This window comes from Seriola lalandi, unplaced genomic scaffold (assembly GCF_002814215.2).
Source record: "Seriola lalandi dorsalis isolate HSWRI2012SDOR001 ecotype SW California unplaced genomic scaffold, Sedor1 jcf7180002054893, whole genome shotgun sequence".
Lineage (NCBI taxonomy): Eukaryota > Metazoa > Chordata > Actinopteri > Carangiformes > Carangidae > Seriola > Seriola lalandi.
The window spans coordinates 1048068-1065899 of record NW_019525445.1 but is presented as its reverse complement, the minus strand read 5'-3'; the positions used below and the strand labels follow the sequence as shown (position 1 = coordinate 1065899).

The 17832-nt window shown below is 39.4% G+C and overlaps 1 protein-coding gene across 1 annotated transcript in view; it reads left to right on the top strand.

Annotated features, from left to right (window-relative positions):
* The window catches only part of kctd16b (potassium channel tetramerization domain containing 16b), a 78299-nt gene extending 62084 nt beyond the window's left edge, over positions 1-16215 (top strand). The window contains exon 2 of the mRNA XM_023429366.2: positions 10182-16215. Coding sequence (XP_023285134.1) covers positions 10182-10645 — 464 coding nt within the window. The 3' untranslated portion in view covers positions 10646-16215. The remainder of the gene's footprint in view (positions 1-10181) is intronic.
* The last annotated feature ends 1617 nt before the right edge of the window (positions 16216-17832 follow it).

Sequence of the window (17832 nt, the reverse complement as noted above, 5' to 3'; positions counted from 1 at the left end):
GGGCGGGCGGGGGGTGGGTGGTGCTTCATTCTTGTTATCTATTATGCCAACCTTGCAAATATAGCTCCAACCAGCGATCTGCTTAGGAATACAAACCTCTTGTGCTCTTGAATATGCTGAATTTTCATTTGACAGCTGACATCTTTGTCCAGAACTTATTCTCAGGGGCAGGGACAGTTGAATCAATATCTGACCAACCGAGCTTCTTCCCGCAGCTAAAAACAAGAGAGCCGGGATGTAAAGCAAGGTCCTGCAGGTTCAGACTGCCGATTGGAACAGCATCTGTCATGCTGAAGTGTCCTTGGGCAAGACGCTGAATCACTGCCAACTTTAATTGCTGTTCTTTTGACCCCTTCCATAGAGGAAGAAAAAAAAAAAATCTTCTTGTAGGGATAAACACATTATCACATTTTTATAACATTTAACCTATGAAGACATCAGGTTGTGCCTTAGCGCTAAGAGCAACTCAGCTAACAATTAAAAGAAGACTGTTTTTGTGGGCCCGAAAAGAGAGATTGTCTGAGCTTTTGAACTAAAGTAACATCCATTTTATGGCAGCGATATCAGCTCTGAACCAGAAAATAGACTCATATGCCCAGAAAATCACACAGACTACAGCCAGTGTCTCATTCTCCGTCTTTTCTGATTGATTCTCTATGGCGCTGCACATCGGTCTGATGCTCAAGGGAGGAACAAATTCTTTCTCTATCTCTCACTTTGTTTTTGCTAGGGTAGTCTAAACCCTCAGTCATATGATCTCAACTTTCCTTGGGATTGCAGTCACAGCACATGTAGGTTTGAGATCCATTAGAAATTCAGTTTTAAACTGTTGGCTGTCGATCAAAGCCGTTGGTCTCCAGATTGTAAAATAGAACAGAAAGTGTATTGTAATGTAACTGTACGATTTAAGGCTTATGCAGTACTGACACAGGGGCTTATACAGAAAGGCTTGTGGCTTATACTTTATGCTTGTGGTATTATGTTGTCATGACACCCTTTAACAAAGACTTTATGTACTATGTAGTCTGATCAAAACTCGAGCGAAAAGAGAAAATATTATTAAAGTATTATTGATAAGAAGCATCCAAACCCAGGCCCAGTCAACATCACAGCTGCAGTCTTGAGACTTGGGTGAACTTGGGTATTAAAACCGTTTACATACCTGTTGTGTATTGATAGAATAAACGATTTGTGCACACACTTTTGTGCTAGTTAGGTAGGATGACTTGCTTTCTGGTCCAGTGTCGACAGTCTTAAACTTTCTTTGCCTCTAGGTCGCGACATCGACATGTCAGTAACTGCAGGGCGAAACGGCTGCTGCTGATACCTTCCTATCCTCTAAGTAGCGCAGGTTGGGATGTGTAAAAAATATTTAACAATGACTGAAAATCCCTTAATAGAGTGTGCTAAAGGCAGATGAGTGACTTTTTCAGTGAGTTACAACCAGGTTACATAAGCTGCTTCGCATTTAAAAACTAATCTAAAATATAACGAAGAAACAGAAACAACAACAAAAATCCAACAAACTCTACTCTGTTTGGGGTGATATACGACACTAGATGGTAGATGTTAACGGAAGAAAAATAAGTAGCATAAATTACAATCTGACACACCATCATTTCACAGAGTCGGTTTTTGATGATTCATCCATTTTGCACCTGTGTTCAACTTTCATACTGGAAGACATCCATCACAAAATGTGTAATGCCACAAGTCATTTTGAGTTTGATTTACTTTTTCTCAAACAAAATTAACTGTAACGCAACAAGTTCAAATGTTTCTGAGGTAAATGGAAAGGAAATTAAATGAATAGCCTAACTGAATAGAACTAAATTAGAAGGCAGGTTGAGGGACGGTGGGTACAGAAAAAAAGTTAATTGCAACACTTCATCACAAAATCAAACACAAAATCAAGGCAAATGCTGAAATGACTCAATTAAACTCCTTCCAATCATTGAGTATATCTTCAGGTTCCATCTAGAGCTGTACTCAGGCCATAATGTGAGATCCTGAAGCTAATTTGCATCATTTCAAGAAAAAAATTAAATGAGCTGATCTGATCAGTACTGATTTGACTATGATATTCTTTGTGCATCTTACGCATGAAATTTTCTGTCCGGGGCTGTTGACTTGCTGATATGAAGGAAATAAGAAGGAGTGACAGAGAGAATAAAATGAAAAAGGCGCATGATGGAAACAAACATGGAAAATAAATAATGGAGAGCAGAAACCTTAATCTGAGAGAGAAAGACTGAGGAAGAGACGAGAAGGCAGGAAGAGAAGAGGTAGGGAGCGAGACATGAGAGCAGAGAGACGCAGACAGCAGCGCTGGGGTGGGAAAGGGAGTGATAGATAGAAGAGGTTTATTTGCTTTTGTTGTGCCAACATCATTTATCTCAAGTGAACAGCTTCCCAGTGCTGAGAGGCTGTATGACAGAAATCAATCAGAGGGCAATCGTCCATACACTTCCACTGATGCGCCAACCCATCGATACAGGCATTAGAAGAGGAATGGTAAGGGAGAGATGCAGAAGGGTAGAGGAAGAGGGAGGGTTGAAAAGTGCAGTTAGAAAACAGTGATGGTACAGGGAAATGAAAGAACTGAAATAGAGGACTGGAAGGAAAATAATGAATGTTCTGCATGTGTTTAGTCGCTGATTCAAGTGCCAGTCAAAGGTCCTTTCATGTTTGTATGACCACCAAACACTCCAGCCGTTGTATCCTTTGTTTTGCTTGCGGCTCTACTCAAGAAGAAAACATAATTATTTTTTTTCTCCCAGAATAAGCCAACATAATGAGGTAAATATGTGAGTCTGTTTGGACTCGCCATGCAATATTTTGGGAACAAAAGAGCTGAATGCTGCATGAGTTGCTTAGAGACATTTGAAAGTAATTTTTTGTTTGTGCTTTTTGGTTCTCTGCTCTCTTTGATTTTACAAATTCAGCAGTGTTTCATCTAAAATGGGGATGGAGGAAGATAAGAAAATTAAAGACACACACCCAGCTGTTGATTTGCCAATGTTTTGAGTCGGTGCTTTCATTCATAGTTTTTTTTTCTTTTTCTTTTTTTATAGTTTATTTATTTATTCAATAGGGACAATGTAATTTAACATAGTTCTAAAAACAAAGCATAAAACTGATGTGTTGCACCGGGCGTTTTTATAGCTATAGCTAATTTTCAACTCTATTTGGGCTTTTACATGTACAGTGCAATTACAGCTAATCCTCATTATCATAAAACTACAATACACTACAGATATGGAAGTAGAGTATAATACAAAACAACAACAGCAAAAACAACACGATTGGTAATATCATAGAAAAAGCAAAAAAATATACATATGTACAGTCTAAAGGGGTGTACTGCTGTTGGCAAGCTTCACAAGAGAAACAGTTCAGTTAATAGATAGTTAATAGTTGTGTTCTGCCAATCTTAGCAAAAGGAGGCAAAATATGTACTCAGCCCGAGAGGAAGTCTCGCCTGCCAGTCCAAAATCAGGGTGATAAATCAGACCTTATCAAATTCTACAACCCTTATCAAATTCTACAGGTGTATGTAGTGAGTGTGATGCACAGAATGCCAGAATCAGCCAACACATATGACAAGAAATGTGTTGCTGTTGAGGCATATAGTGTCAGTCTTTTGCTTTGGAATACAAAGGCCTGTACTATGTATGACTATCATAAATATTGACACAGGATGAAACTGTCTACATGTAGTCTATATATCAGATGATATAGTACACAACTACTCATAGAGGGAAATGACAGACCTTTAAATAACAGCTGATGTGAGGAAATGACATGACAGATGGACGATGGATATGAAATGTGCAATATGCGTGCGTGCGTGTGTGTGTGTGTGCATTGTGTGTGTTTATTCAAATTAATTGTGAGTGCAGTGTAAGTCAGCCAGGTCTTTTTACTGACCACAGCTAACACAAGTTGTTGAGTTCCCTGCTGAGATCAATACATCAGAGCCAGGAGCACCTGTCAGGAAGCATTGTCTGTTTGTGTGCGTTTGTGTGTTTGTGTGTGTAAAGGCATGTGACAGTCATTGGACTACGGTCAGTCCTCCCGCCCGCTGCCGTGGAAGAGAAACAACACGAATCAACTGCTGCACATACAGTATAACGTAACACATACACACGCACAAAGCGAGGGTGTGTGTGCTGAGTGATGCTGGCCAGAGGCACGGCCGACAGTCTGACACCTCTGATGACATGAATGGGAACCCCACCTGACACCAGCCTCCCTTTCTCTGCCCAAAGGCATACAGATAATAGTTCCAAGGCCAATGTCACTTAGACACTGAGGGATGACCACAGGCATGCGCACACACACACACACACACACACACACACACACACACACACACACACGCACACTCACTCTGTCAGTGCATGCCTCTCTCTCTCTCTCACAAACACACTACAACATGCCTGATGTATATGGAGGAAAGGAGGCTGCGGCAGTATGGTACACAAAGTGACCTACATCAGGCTCTCACATATGGTGCATCACCTCACATGTTACATGTATGTGCATGTACATTCTCAAGTTATACACAAACGCACACCTACACAAACATGCGCTCAACCCTGAAGGAAAGCATGACCTTATCCTCACATGTGAGCACAAGATGCCACACATCCATCTGTATACTAGGCCTTTGCAGAGAGAACGTATACATTAACACACATATTACATTGTGCAGAAAATGCACACACACATACTGAGAGAGACTGAGCAGCATGGGAACACACAAACTATATTTTGAGTTTTCAGAAACAAAGTGACCACCACTTTTGTTGCTTAATTTGCATAATAGGCATACAATTAAAATACACCGAAACACAAGTAAAGAATATTATGTTATAATAATATATTAATTTAAAAAAATACAGCAGACCTATTTACTCGTTAAACCTGCTGTGTGGAGCTTTTGTCTTCCCCCTTCTGGCAGTGAGAGTAATTACACAAACGCTCATTTCCGCTAAGGAAAAGCCACACCAATGGTAATCCATGTTTGTCATCTTTAGACTATAACCCTTCCTTTAAACACTGAATTTCTCTTTTATCTGGAGCATCAGAAACTATTCTTGGACACTTCCTAGGTTTTTCTGCCAAAGGTTCCACCATACTCCTTGTTGCCGAAGCCTTCTCTGTCTCCGTTGCTACCGTTACTTCCCTCTTCAGCTCTGGCAAACCAGTCATTGCTGGTTGACGTAAAACACAACACTACCGGTGTGCGGTAATGCGCGGAAATGTCGTCGGATTTAAAACTTCGGTATACTACGAAATACAGAGAGATTGACCAGGCGGTGATGGGCTTAATCAGCAATGTGTGAACTCATCTGGCGAGGGCTTGAATGTGACAGACGTTCCAGCACTCCAGCTTTAAGCCCGAATCCTCGTCTATCTAGGGTGCTGTAGGTCTGATGAGTTAAAATGCCATTTCGATTTCCAGTAATGCTTGTGTCTAATTTACACAGTAAACACAATCTCACACAAGAGCTGCTCAGCACAACTTAAGTCTTTTCAGTTGGTCCCTGGAGCAGTTTGCAGATTAAGTGCCTTGCTCAAAGCTCAAGGCAAGCGCTCTTGATTCACTTCCTTGCACAGTTTTATCGTGAAGGTCCTGGTTTGAATCGGCTACCTTTTTAATCACAGGCCCACTTCTCCAACCTCCAGGCTGCAGTCTGCTCCACCACAAACTACTGTACAATATGTAACTATGTACATTCTAGTTTAAATAGTTTGTTAGCTGTCATCTAAAGATATGTTTGCTGGCAGTATTCCTGTTACTGTACAACATGTAAGCTGTTTACTAGCTTGTTGGTATTTTCATTTATTTGATAAATTAACCAATATATTATTCAGTGAGTTTATAATAGCAAGAGGCGGCTGGGCCAATGTAGCAGCTGACGAAATGGAGAAAAGACATAAAAACTCAGCCTTAAGAAGTGCACAGTACCATGAATGTAGCGTGGCATCATGCCCGTCTCAACTGTGCTGTCCAAAAAAAAAAAAAAATCAATAACATAATGCAAGCAAGAGATTGAGAATTATTAAGAGTAACATGTGAAGACATCAACACCAGAAATTGGGAAAGAAATTCTCCTCAGCTCATCTTTTCAGGTATTTTCCTGTCTTGTCAGTGGACTCAAGTTTTATCCCCTCAATTATTTACTAAACAAGATTCATATTGGTTGAGTAAGCAATGAGTGGGTGCCATGGTTTTATACTTTAAAATAATACAGGTGCCATAATTCATTCAAAATAGTATTCAGTTCAAATTCAGACACATTTATGCTACAGTAAGTGTAGCTCTTCCTGACGTCCTGTGATTTATTCTACAACTTTCCAAAAATGCTGACATGCATGTGGGCGTGATTGACAGGAACGAGGGGGATGCCCTCTCCCCAAGACATCTCCTGAATGGTATGAGGAATGAACCTCAGGTTATTTTTCTAAGTGAGAGGATCATTCAGGAGAGTCGTTCATCCGTCATACAGAGAAACTGTCAAATCCATGGCGTTTAGAGAGCTAAAACACCTCGTCTATGACAACAAAAATCTGTGCTTTTCTTATAATAATGTATACTTTTTTCACAGGAGGAAATTAAGTTCTCTAACACTACCTGTTATACAGCACAGCCACCAACATATTGCACCAAACCACTGACTTAAACAGTAGATGGACAAGACACTGCCCCATTAAATGGATTGCTCAGGCATGATGCAGGGAAATTTATCACAATTCCTGCAGTTTAAATGACTTCAGGTGCAGAACAACAAGCAAACTTTCAATTACAAATGTCCACCTGAGTGATGGATGCAAGCATCCTTTGGGCCGCTCATTAACAAGACGCATCATTCTTCCCCAGTATAATTAAAATCAGACCATTTGAGGTAGCTACTATAGCCTTTCAAACTCTGAAACCTTGACCTTTAATTATGGCACCTCCGTCAGTGTAAATTTTGGCGCTCCAGCACACACTGCCAAGATGCATCATTCACTATAGTTAAGCAAAATTGGCAAAATTGGACCGGAGGGTGTCTGATTTATCAACTTTGAGGCAAATGCTTTGAGCCTTAATTGCTGCATTGGAACAACACCGGAAAATAGTGTGTTGTTTATTTCAAAATGAAATTAGTGGCATGGTTACAGTATTACCTGAGAAGTTATGTATGAACACAGCCTGAACTTTAAAGCCTTTTCACTGGACTGGGATCAATTTTTTACAGTGTTACAGTTAATGTGTGATTCAGAATAATGAAGTAGCTGCAGTGATTTGACGGGTAGATAGAAATTATTTCAGGTAGATAGAAAATGAAAAAAAAAAAAAACCCTGAAATAACATAACATAAAACGGTTGTTTAATTTTAAACTCTATTAGCAGGACATTATAATCATACAGTGTACAGTAAATATCAATGAGAAAATGCAGGTCTACACCATTTACACTTTTTTCCACTTCAATTAGCAGGGGAAATTGGTTTTACTACTAAAATAACTCGATGTGCTACGAAGCATCAACACAGCATACTGAAATATCCTTTTAGGAACATAATTATAGTATCACTGTGCAGATGGGGCTAGAGACACCACTCAGTGAGTTATTATACCAATCTCTGTTAACAGTGCTTGGATGTTAAAGTCCCTGTAAATAGTGTCCTCAATTGAATTATTTGCCAGCGTATTTGTCATGAAGCTAAAGGTTTGACAGGAAATCCAACTGGTCAAAATGATACATCAGATCCCTCCCTGGTAGTCTTTAGAGGTAGCGTGGCTAATAGCCATTCGCAATACCTGTATATTACAGCAGCATGTCACCGACAAGACTTGGGAGTGTGAAGAGCTAAACGGAGGTTGATGTAATTACTAAACACCAAAGCTTAATCAGAATATCATAAATCAAATATACAGATGCAATGCCGCACACATGCACACACACACACACGCACACATGCATACATATACACACATTTAGCAAGGTTCTTTAGGACATTCGTTACTGCAGCTTCAGCCATCCAATCATGTTAATTTTATTTGGACAGGCAGATTGGCCACTGGTAAATTTAACAATTCACCAGAGTCTCAGGCCATTTTTCAAACCACAAATCATGAGTCTACATCTCATCGATCAGAGGGCGCCCTATTAACTCAGAGTGACATAAATTAACTTGTGTCCCTAAACAAAGGTTGGGAGACATCATTGCACCTATCACGGGGTTACATTCTCTATCCTGTCTGCAACTCTGCAACTATGAGCACATTTTATTTCATGTCTATATCTCAGACCTGTGTATGTGTGCATAGAAATGTGTTGGTGCATGTGAAAGCTTTAAATGCCAGTGGTAATTAAAGAGAGCCAGAGCTGGTATGAGCGACAAAGGGTGTTGTGTTCCATTTCTGTCACTGCCTTTGATGGGTGATGTTTATTTAACATACAGTAGTTCAGCAGTCTATGTGGGTGTGTGCGTTTGTCTGTGTATATTTACGTACTGGACTGAATATTAGTGCTCTTGCCATTTAGACTAACAGTGGGAATGAGTGTCAAAGCCTTCCAAGAAATATTTCTTCTATTTACACTCACATAAATGTAGTTGTGATACATGGTGGCTGTTCCTCAGTGGTACACGGAGGAACAAATATTGGTTGAATGAATCGATTTCTGCTCTGCAGCCTCTCTATAAACAAACCAAATATGCTGCTGAGGACAAAGGAAATTAAAAGCAGGGGGGCACTTATTTTAAGCAGTGTTATTTATAGTCTCATACTATCTTGTTTGAATTGAAATGCTCAGCGGCACATAAAAAGAAGCAATGCTACGACTGAACTTGATGAAAAGAAGATGCATGAAAAGCTTGATGTGTGTGTGTGTGTGTGTGTGTGTGTGTGTGTGTGTGTGTGTAGATGGTGAGGGGCGGGGCCGGTAATCAGAAGTGGGGGTAGCATTGCATGTGTGCACTTGCCTTAAGGATTTGGATCTCTCTCACTAAACAGAGAGGAGTCCATCAGCAACAGATACCCCTTCAATTATTCAGGAGGTTAGCATGAAAAATAAATGGCTGTTTCCTGCAGTGAGAGGTGTGGTGCCAGCCACTCTGGTTCCCCTGAATCTTTCAGCCCACTGTACGCTCACAGAGATTAGGCTTGGCAATTGATTCCTTTCAGTAATGATTATGGATCACTGCTTTTGTCTCATCATTGGCCAAGACCCACAACTACTGGGCAGCTGCCTCGACCTCATCACCACTGAGAAAATTAAGCTCCGGGTCGTGGTGTGAAATAGTTGTGATACTCAAGCGAGCTGTTTACTGTACTATTGAGGAAAAGTAGCTCAATAGAAACTCTCCTCTGAAGTGTGCCACGGCAATTCCAAGCATTGCATAGAATTTCAAAACCTTTTAGCCGATGATGGAAAACACTTCAAAAGATTGAAAGAACAAAAAGGTTGTAAAATCAGGTATTTAAATACTGCTAATGTGAGTGTTTGTTTGCCAACTCATTTGGTGATTTGCAAGTCAGAGTCAGGTTTTTCAAAGTCTACCTTACTTATAACCATTTAATCTAAATGACTGTATGTAGCTAGGACCTGCACTACACTTAAATATACCCATATAAACACACATTGTCGGTCTGTAACAATACTGCAATCAGTTTTCCTCGTACATGTTTAAAAACTTCTATTTGTACCACAGTCTTTCGTTAAGTCCAAATACAGTTATCTTCAGTGCCTTGCTGTAAATACATGTAGAGCATGTAAATCTTCAAAAATTTTCATTGCATGTTTGCAAAAGGTTCAAGCTGCTCTACTTGTTTCATGTGACAGTGTGGATCTATGAGGGTAGTTTTCTGAACAATACCGGCCTGTCACACAGGCAGCCAGCTCACTTCTATGATTAGACTGGAAGCAAGCCAGTTGTCCCTGATGTCATGTCACTTTGTTCTAGGTGATAGTCATTTGGCATTAGCTGAATTTTGGTCTTTGTCTGTCTTCAGTGCTTCTTACTTTGCCTTTCTTCTCCTGTCTGACTAATTTGTGCCTCTCTTTGTGCCACCGTCTCATTTTTCTCTTCATGATGATTTGCCCAGAAGGAAAGAAAAGGTGGGAAAAATAGCTCTGCACAGGATCTAATGTTAGCTCCCTCTTTGCTTTTCTCTCTTTCCAGGCGGTCCATCACGTTGGTCCTCCCCTCCATGTGATTGCTGCTGCAAGAACCATAAGGGTGACGGCGAAGGCGAGAGTGGCACTTCCTTTAACGACCTCTCCACCTCCAGCTCTGAGAGCCAGTCAGAGGCCAGCTCACCCCAGGGAACAGTCATCCGTGGCCCGGTTAGCCGCCAATCACACCCCCACGCCAATGTCCAAACCCTGGACAGGCCATTGAAAAAGGGCCCCGTCGCCATGCTCCAGCAGTCCGAACAACGGCGTAAGAGTGACTTGCTGCGCACCCTCACGGCGAGCTCCCGCGACACCAGCACCTGCAAGAAAAGGCCAGCGAAAGAGAAGCTGACGGTCGAGGAGGAGCTGGAAAAGTGCATTCAAGACTTCCGCAAGATCAAGATCCCAGAGAGGTTCCCTGAGAGGAAGTACATGTGGCAGGCTGACCTGCTGAGAAAGTACCGCCTCTGAGCCAGGAAACAGGAGAGAGGGAGCAAACACATGAGGCCAAGGATCAGTTTACATGTTTTTTGATCATGACTTTTGCAACAAAATGGAGGCAACACTAAACTCATTTGAATCCAGTTCCTGAGGGAAATTTTCTCCTGTATGTCAGCAGATTGAACGTCTACGCAGAAGCTAGAAAGAAGCATAAAAAAACAGACTGATCTCTTATTGACGTATGTATGTGTGTGTGTGTGTAGTTTAGGTCTACTGTATGTACTTGTTAGTATGTGCTGTACCTTGCTGAATGCTTCAGAGCTTTGAATAATTTATCCCTGAGGACCAATCACAGTGGGCGAAAGACATCTGATCAACCAACCGGAAGCTTGCAAATGGCTACACTGGGATTTACTGAGGGTCACTGGACTGTACACACTGTCATTTGACATCACTGAAAACCCATCCACAGGGCCACAGTTTTAGTCCACAAAGACAAACACTGATTTAGTTTGTGAATGTGTGTGTGTGTGTGTGTGTGTGTGTGTGTGTGTGTGTGTGTGTGTGTGTGTGTGTGTGTTTCGCACCCAGGTGGCCTAGAGGTCACAGATAAATCTGCATCAGGATCCATTAATAATTCATGCTGTCCCGACAGTGCTCTCACTATAAATACACCCAGAGCTCTCTGCTGCCAGGGTAGTGTAAACAGCTGGGTCAATTACTTTACTTTTAGTCAACATTTGAGGACTTCTGAGGCAGGAAGAGGTACAATTTCATCAGCAGCACAATTCATTTCCTTCTTCTAATATCAGTTGTATTGCAAACGTACCCCGAGTGAATTCAACCACCGTACGCTGCATTGATTTGTTGCTGCGTTGGCTAAATGTAGAGCAATACCCAGATTACAGTGTGAAGGATAAGTGAAAGAGTGAAGGATCTCATTTGATAGTCAACCCATGGGGGAAATACAGCAGTCCTGATTCAACACACCTATACACACACACCCTTCCATTTATTGGACTGGCATTTAACCCCATTTACATTACTGAAATCAACAGAGCACTCACAAACGCACCCACACAAGCACACAAAGGGATCAATCGTAAGGTCATTTAAATGTTCAATGACACCTGCATGGAATACGGACAGAAGTGGACAGGATCGCTACATTTGCTAACCTCTGTCAGGACAGACCGATGCGTTCTGCACTGACTCTTGACACGGTAATCAATAGTTATTGATGATAGAGTCCGGTGATAGAGCCGATAGACGTGGCTCTTGTTTACAGTTATTAATGAAGCCCCTGGGTTACTGATAAAGACAAGCTGTTCGTGAAAATTAGCAATTATTCATGCATTCATTTAAGTACTCTTGGCTCTGTCAGAGTCAATGGGATGTGGATTGCAATGTGGCTACAGAAACAAACATTGCAGATAGCGTATTTTAAAAGAGCACAATTCAAGAACAGTTTAATTTCCTGGTAGGTTGATTGTTATTTATTTAAGGCTGTTGTTGGATCATATATATATACTGAAAGAATGATTTAGAAATAATTTAATACAGCAAATTAAATTATTGACCACAATAAATGGCTAAAAGCACACAGACGTAAACCCAAAAAGAATTGTTGTCAGATGCATTGTTTATTTAAAGAGGTAGTGTTACTCACATCTCTCGTTTTAGGACGGAACATATATGAAAGGACTGAACGTATACAACAGTCACAACTACAAAGGAAACAAGTGACATGTCAGAATTAGAGTTCAAGATGTTAAAATCTTTTATTGCTACAAGTAAATCAGATGTTAATGTGTTTGTAATTCCAACAACACGACCAATAAAATGTATGCCGTTATGATATAATATGAGACAAATCTGATCAGATTTGTTTTGGAGTTTCTTTAAGATGAAGTAACTAAAGTAGACGACTGGCGATCAACTGCTTACAGATAAATGTGTTTGTTGACCACAGCTTCAGGTGAAATTTGAGGTATTTATGAATGGTGTGACAATAGACAGCTGTGATGAAAAAGGTGGTTTGAGTTGTTAAGTTTGAAATATTATGAATTGACTTGTACTGATGAAAGTTCACAATGACCTTGGTAGCTTAAGATTAAAAAAAATAGGGGAGGAAGTGGAAATCATTTTCACAGATAAACTTGATTTGAACTTCTCATAGTTTATATTTGTTCTAAAATCTTATGAAAGTGCAGAGGAGTGGGCTTTATAAACAATCAACGCTTTTTACAAAGCACAAACTAAGTATACAGTTTAATTAAAAGCACACCCAAATAATAAAATATGCAGAATATATACTTATTCAAAAATCACCTTATTTAAAAATGTCCCTGATATGTTCATAAAAACTGATATTACAAAATGTTTTATTATACTTATTTTTCTATCCAAAGGCCTTTAAATTAATATATAATCAAATGCCCTTATGTTTCCCATAAAATGTATTTCCTTTGAGAGAACTGGTTGGAGGAGATTTCCGGTTATATTCAGAAATATGGTTGCAATAGGTGCTAGATTCAAACCTTCCATTTTCCTCATGTCAATACAATGAAAATTACTTATTTTTCTACACTGCTGGAATATTACGTTTTCATTTCAAAGTCATTTATCTTATCAGTTTAAGTTGAAATATGTTAATTCAGACTACATATCATATGTAAATAATCATCATAAATCATACCTAACCAGAATAATGTATTATACTCTCTGTATATAACATGCAAATCCATGAGGCGTGGCTGCTACTTTGTTCTTGTGATGCAGTAGACTGACACTAATGTAATACAGCCATTCTTGTTTTATCATTTCGAGTGTTGGGCCATCAGGGATGAGGGAAAATATAATACACTACTATACCATGCTATATACCACAATAACAAGTGATAAGTTAATCGATTTTCAGGACAAAAGTGTCATAAATGGTCGGTCAGCACATTTGTCTGATAGCACCACAGAGGCAGTCACTGCTGAATAAGACCATTCAGTGACTGAATTGCGATCAGTAGATCTTCAAATTTATATTTAGTGCTTATCAAAGAGAAAAGAAAAAAAAAAGATTGTTTAAAAATCAAAAGCTACAAACTGTTCAGCTGTAACACTGGAGCTTCGGTTACCACACAGTGCAGTCAGAAAGTGTTAGGACTATAATTTCGTTTTTTTGTGTGTGTGTGTGTGTGTGTTGTTTTGGCTCTGTACTCCAGAACATTGGGTTTGAAATTAAACAAAGACTATGAGGTGAAAGTGCTGACTTCAAGCTTCTAACAGTGTTTGTTTCATCCATATTGGGCAAATCACCCCCCCCCCCCAATTATAAAACAATCCAGCAGGATAATGATTCTATACACAGAGGCAAAGCAACAAAGGAGGTTCTATGGATAAATACTTGAATGTTTCTTGCCTGATCAAGTTGATCATCTGGCCTCACTTCAACTATGAAGGCCAGCATGAAGTGAAGACAGCTGCAGCAGAGAGGGAGACATGGACTACAATGGATTTGCGGCCAAATACTGAATACGACAACTTAAACTGGGGGACTTTAAGGGGCCACATGCACGACAGTTTGGATGTAAAGTTCACTCAAGTGAAAGCAAAGCTGAAAATCTAAACTGAGACGGAGAGTCTAGTGAACTAGAGCACAGAGCCAACACACAACAACACTGACTGCACTGTACAGTTCATCTTTAATTCTCCTCATGCACCTTTAATCTTTGCTAAAGTGGGTTGCATTCTCGGTTAGTTTGCTTGGTCTGAACCAAAGGTAAAACACATTTTTGTTGTGGAATAGCATACCGTAGGTTCACACTGACCAGTTACAAACAAGTAGGGCTCGTTACAACTACAGGCCAGACAATACCTTGCTTCTGGTCAATTTTTACTTTTTTAGGTGATCTGAGATCTGAAAAACATCATCAGAATTTAAGATACAGAATCAAGTTTATTCCCCTTTTTCCGTTTCCCATAAATCATGTTTTCAGCTACTGGTACAATCATTATGATCCAAACACGGTAAACAGTTTGAACGTGAAAGATAAATGTTTCTTCATTTTTCAAAACTGTTCCAATTTTAATTATTTTTTTGACATCAAGTTATTTTTGACATCTGCAGTACTTAGTCTTGCGCTGTTCATATTCAGCACCGTTCTAGGCAAGAAAGCAAGTTGATATTCTTGCAGGTTTTGGGTTTGCTAGACTCTGCCTGCCATTCTAAAAACGTGTTGAGCTTATCCAACAACAAGGAGGATCAGTCACGGAAATTATTAGACATTAGAAAAAGGATTAGAAATGATGTTAAACAGACACACACTGGAAATGAATACCAAGACACCCGGAGGCCTTCTAGAGTAGACTACAGCTGTTTTTGCACAATGTATAAAGTTAATAAAAACACACAAACAAGAAAGTATTTGAAAAAGAGATAAATATGTTAATAATCACCTTACATGCACAATACAGCCACAAATGATGTGTCTGTCGTGAGAGAGAAAGATTCAAATATTTGTTGTATTGTAGATCAAGGTTACAAATTTTCACCTTCAGAGCATGTGAGATAATGTTCAGTTCTTTGGGCCGTGAAATGAACAACAGATGATGTAAATCTTATTGCTAGAGAATGACTGCAATGTTGTTTTAAGTCACATGTGATGTATGAAAAGGAGGAGAGACTGAACTGATATTTAGTTTGTCAATTTCTGTTATTTTTGGAGTGCCCGGCTGCAGTCTGTGATTTTCTTTCCTGAAGTTATAGTCATGCCCTGCAAGTGAAGCCTGAGTTCATGATTGCAGGCACTGTTATTTTTCCTCCTGCCTCTGATGAGCCTGCGAACCTCAAAGAAAATCACATTCTTCTGACACCACCATGGTCGACCCGGCACATTCTGTTTGAAACAAAAAGGGCGTCTGTTTTGATGTATGTTGTTCTGACACAAAAAAGAAAAAAAAGGAAAAAAAAAGAAAAAATGGTTCAGAAACATTGTGAGCATGTTGGTATACAAAACTTATAACAGATTTAACTTAGTCTGTTTGTGTGAAAAAGATTATGTCAAAAACTGATATTTAACAGAAAAAGAAAACTTGCAAAAAAGTTAAAAAATAAAAAAAATAAATGAAAAAAAAAGAAGAAAAGAAAAGCACAAATGTGTTGATAGTGTCTGCTGTTCCTCCACAGTTCTATAACATTATCAAATAAAAAGTCAACTCAGCAGCGTGACCGAGCTCCTGCAAAATAGAGCGAGTCTCACCAGGGGCATGTAGCTCATGGAATACTTGTTTCACCATGAATCATCTAAGAAATATTAACACACTATTTTGGCAATTGTAGAATTATGAAAACCTGTCCATCAAAGTTTCTCTAACCTTCAAATTACACATAGATTTACTTCCATCGCTGATATAACTAAACGTACAAATTGTCAACAACCAAACATCCATGGTGAGAGTCGCCCTGTGTTCCAGGTGTGACGTCCTGTTACTACGTCTGCCTTTAGAGACAATACGATTCATCCGAGAGTGTTTAGATACGAAGCATATAGTAATTTTGAAAATGTATGAGTACAACCAATAAACAAGACATTCTGTATAGCGACCTACGAGTTGTCTTTATTCCGAATATATTACGAAGTGGGTTTTTATCAAGTTAGTTCATTTGTTTGGATTCTCATCAGCTTCTGCAGTAATGGTGGCAATGGGGGTCAAGAAAGACAGTAACATTAGAAATGTTTTAATTTTTAATTTTTAGATTAATAGTTAATTGATGACTGGGAGACAATTAGTTGCATTTCAAATGGCATCACATTAATAGCAAAGCATTGTTTAGCACAGCATATTATGTCAAAGACTGGGACTATGCTGTGTTCCTATTATTGGACAATGACTGTAGAATATTAGCCTTGTATTTAGTTCATAGTTCAATAACTTTAAAATAATTCCTGCATCTATCAGGCTTTACTTGAAACCAAATGTCCTCATATTTCATCAGACCAGCCCAATGCCCTGTTTACGCTGACAACACATAAAATGTTTTTTATGCGTTTGATCAATTCATGAAATAAAACAACATTAGTATTGACATTATCATATTTTTAGTTTTATTAGTGCAGGAATGGGTTGTGGGCTGTGTCCAAAATCACTCCCCATTAACTATATAGTGTTGTAAACATCATATTTTAGAAATGCACCCATCAGTGATGAAACAAAATTATGATTTAAAGTGTCAGAATCAGTAAATTACTGAGCGTTTAATTTATGTGGAGTGGTGAATGAAGAAACTGAAACAGCTGTGGATTAAGATCCTACATTAAATTTACAGCCCAGTATAAAGAATTCCATAAATACTAGAGTTGAGCTTCGACCTCCGAGCAGACGGTCTAAACAAAGCGGGTACAGTTAAGAGCCTTCATTCAAAGTTGCCAACAGACGGACAATAAGAAGGACCAAATAAACAAAAGGCTGGCAGGCAAAACTAAAAAGACAGCAGTTAAAGGGAGAACAGGAATTCAGGCAGGAACCCACAGCTAAAGCACTTGCAGAAGGTGGACAATCTGACAAAGAACAGGGATAAATTGCACAATATATGTACAGGGAGGCTAATGAGGACATGAAAGGCAGCAATCCAGGGAGATGATACAATCAGGTGATCTGCAGGAATCCAGAAACTTGACAATGCCGTCTGCTGAGCAGGTGAGCGAGGCAGCATTGGAAATGACAGGTGAGTTGAGTACACAGAAGCACAAGCTATTAGTGTATGCACATCATGTCAATCACGGAGAAACAGAAGATTATGGGTTATTCTGACTTGGGAAAGTCTATTCGTTTTTCCAAGATAGTTATCCTCACTGCTAACCTTGTAGCCACACCACATAAACAGCCTAAATTAGTTTCTTTTGTTGTGTTATGTATCGCAGTGATTTATTTCCAAGTGAAAACAGATACAAACAAACAGTGTACTGCTCCTATAACACTAGCTGAATTGGTTGATTTAGACATAACCAGCAGCACATTTGCAGCCATTTCTGCCAACAACTCGTTGATACTTCTGAGTGTTTCCACTCGCACAAACTCAGCACAAGTCCTAAAGTACATCTGCACTATATCCTCACACAGTATAAGTGTGCACATTATACGCAATGACAGAGTATAGTGTGTGCTTAGTACACAACTAATCAGTGAACTTTACCATTTTGGGTATAAAGGGAACAAAGCAG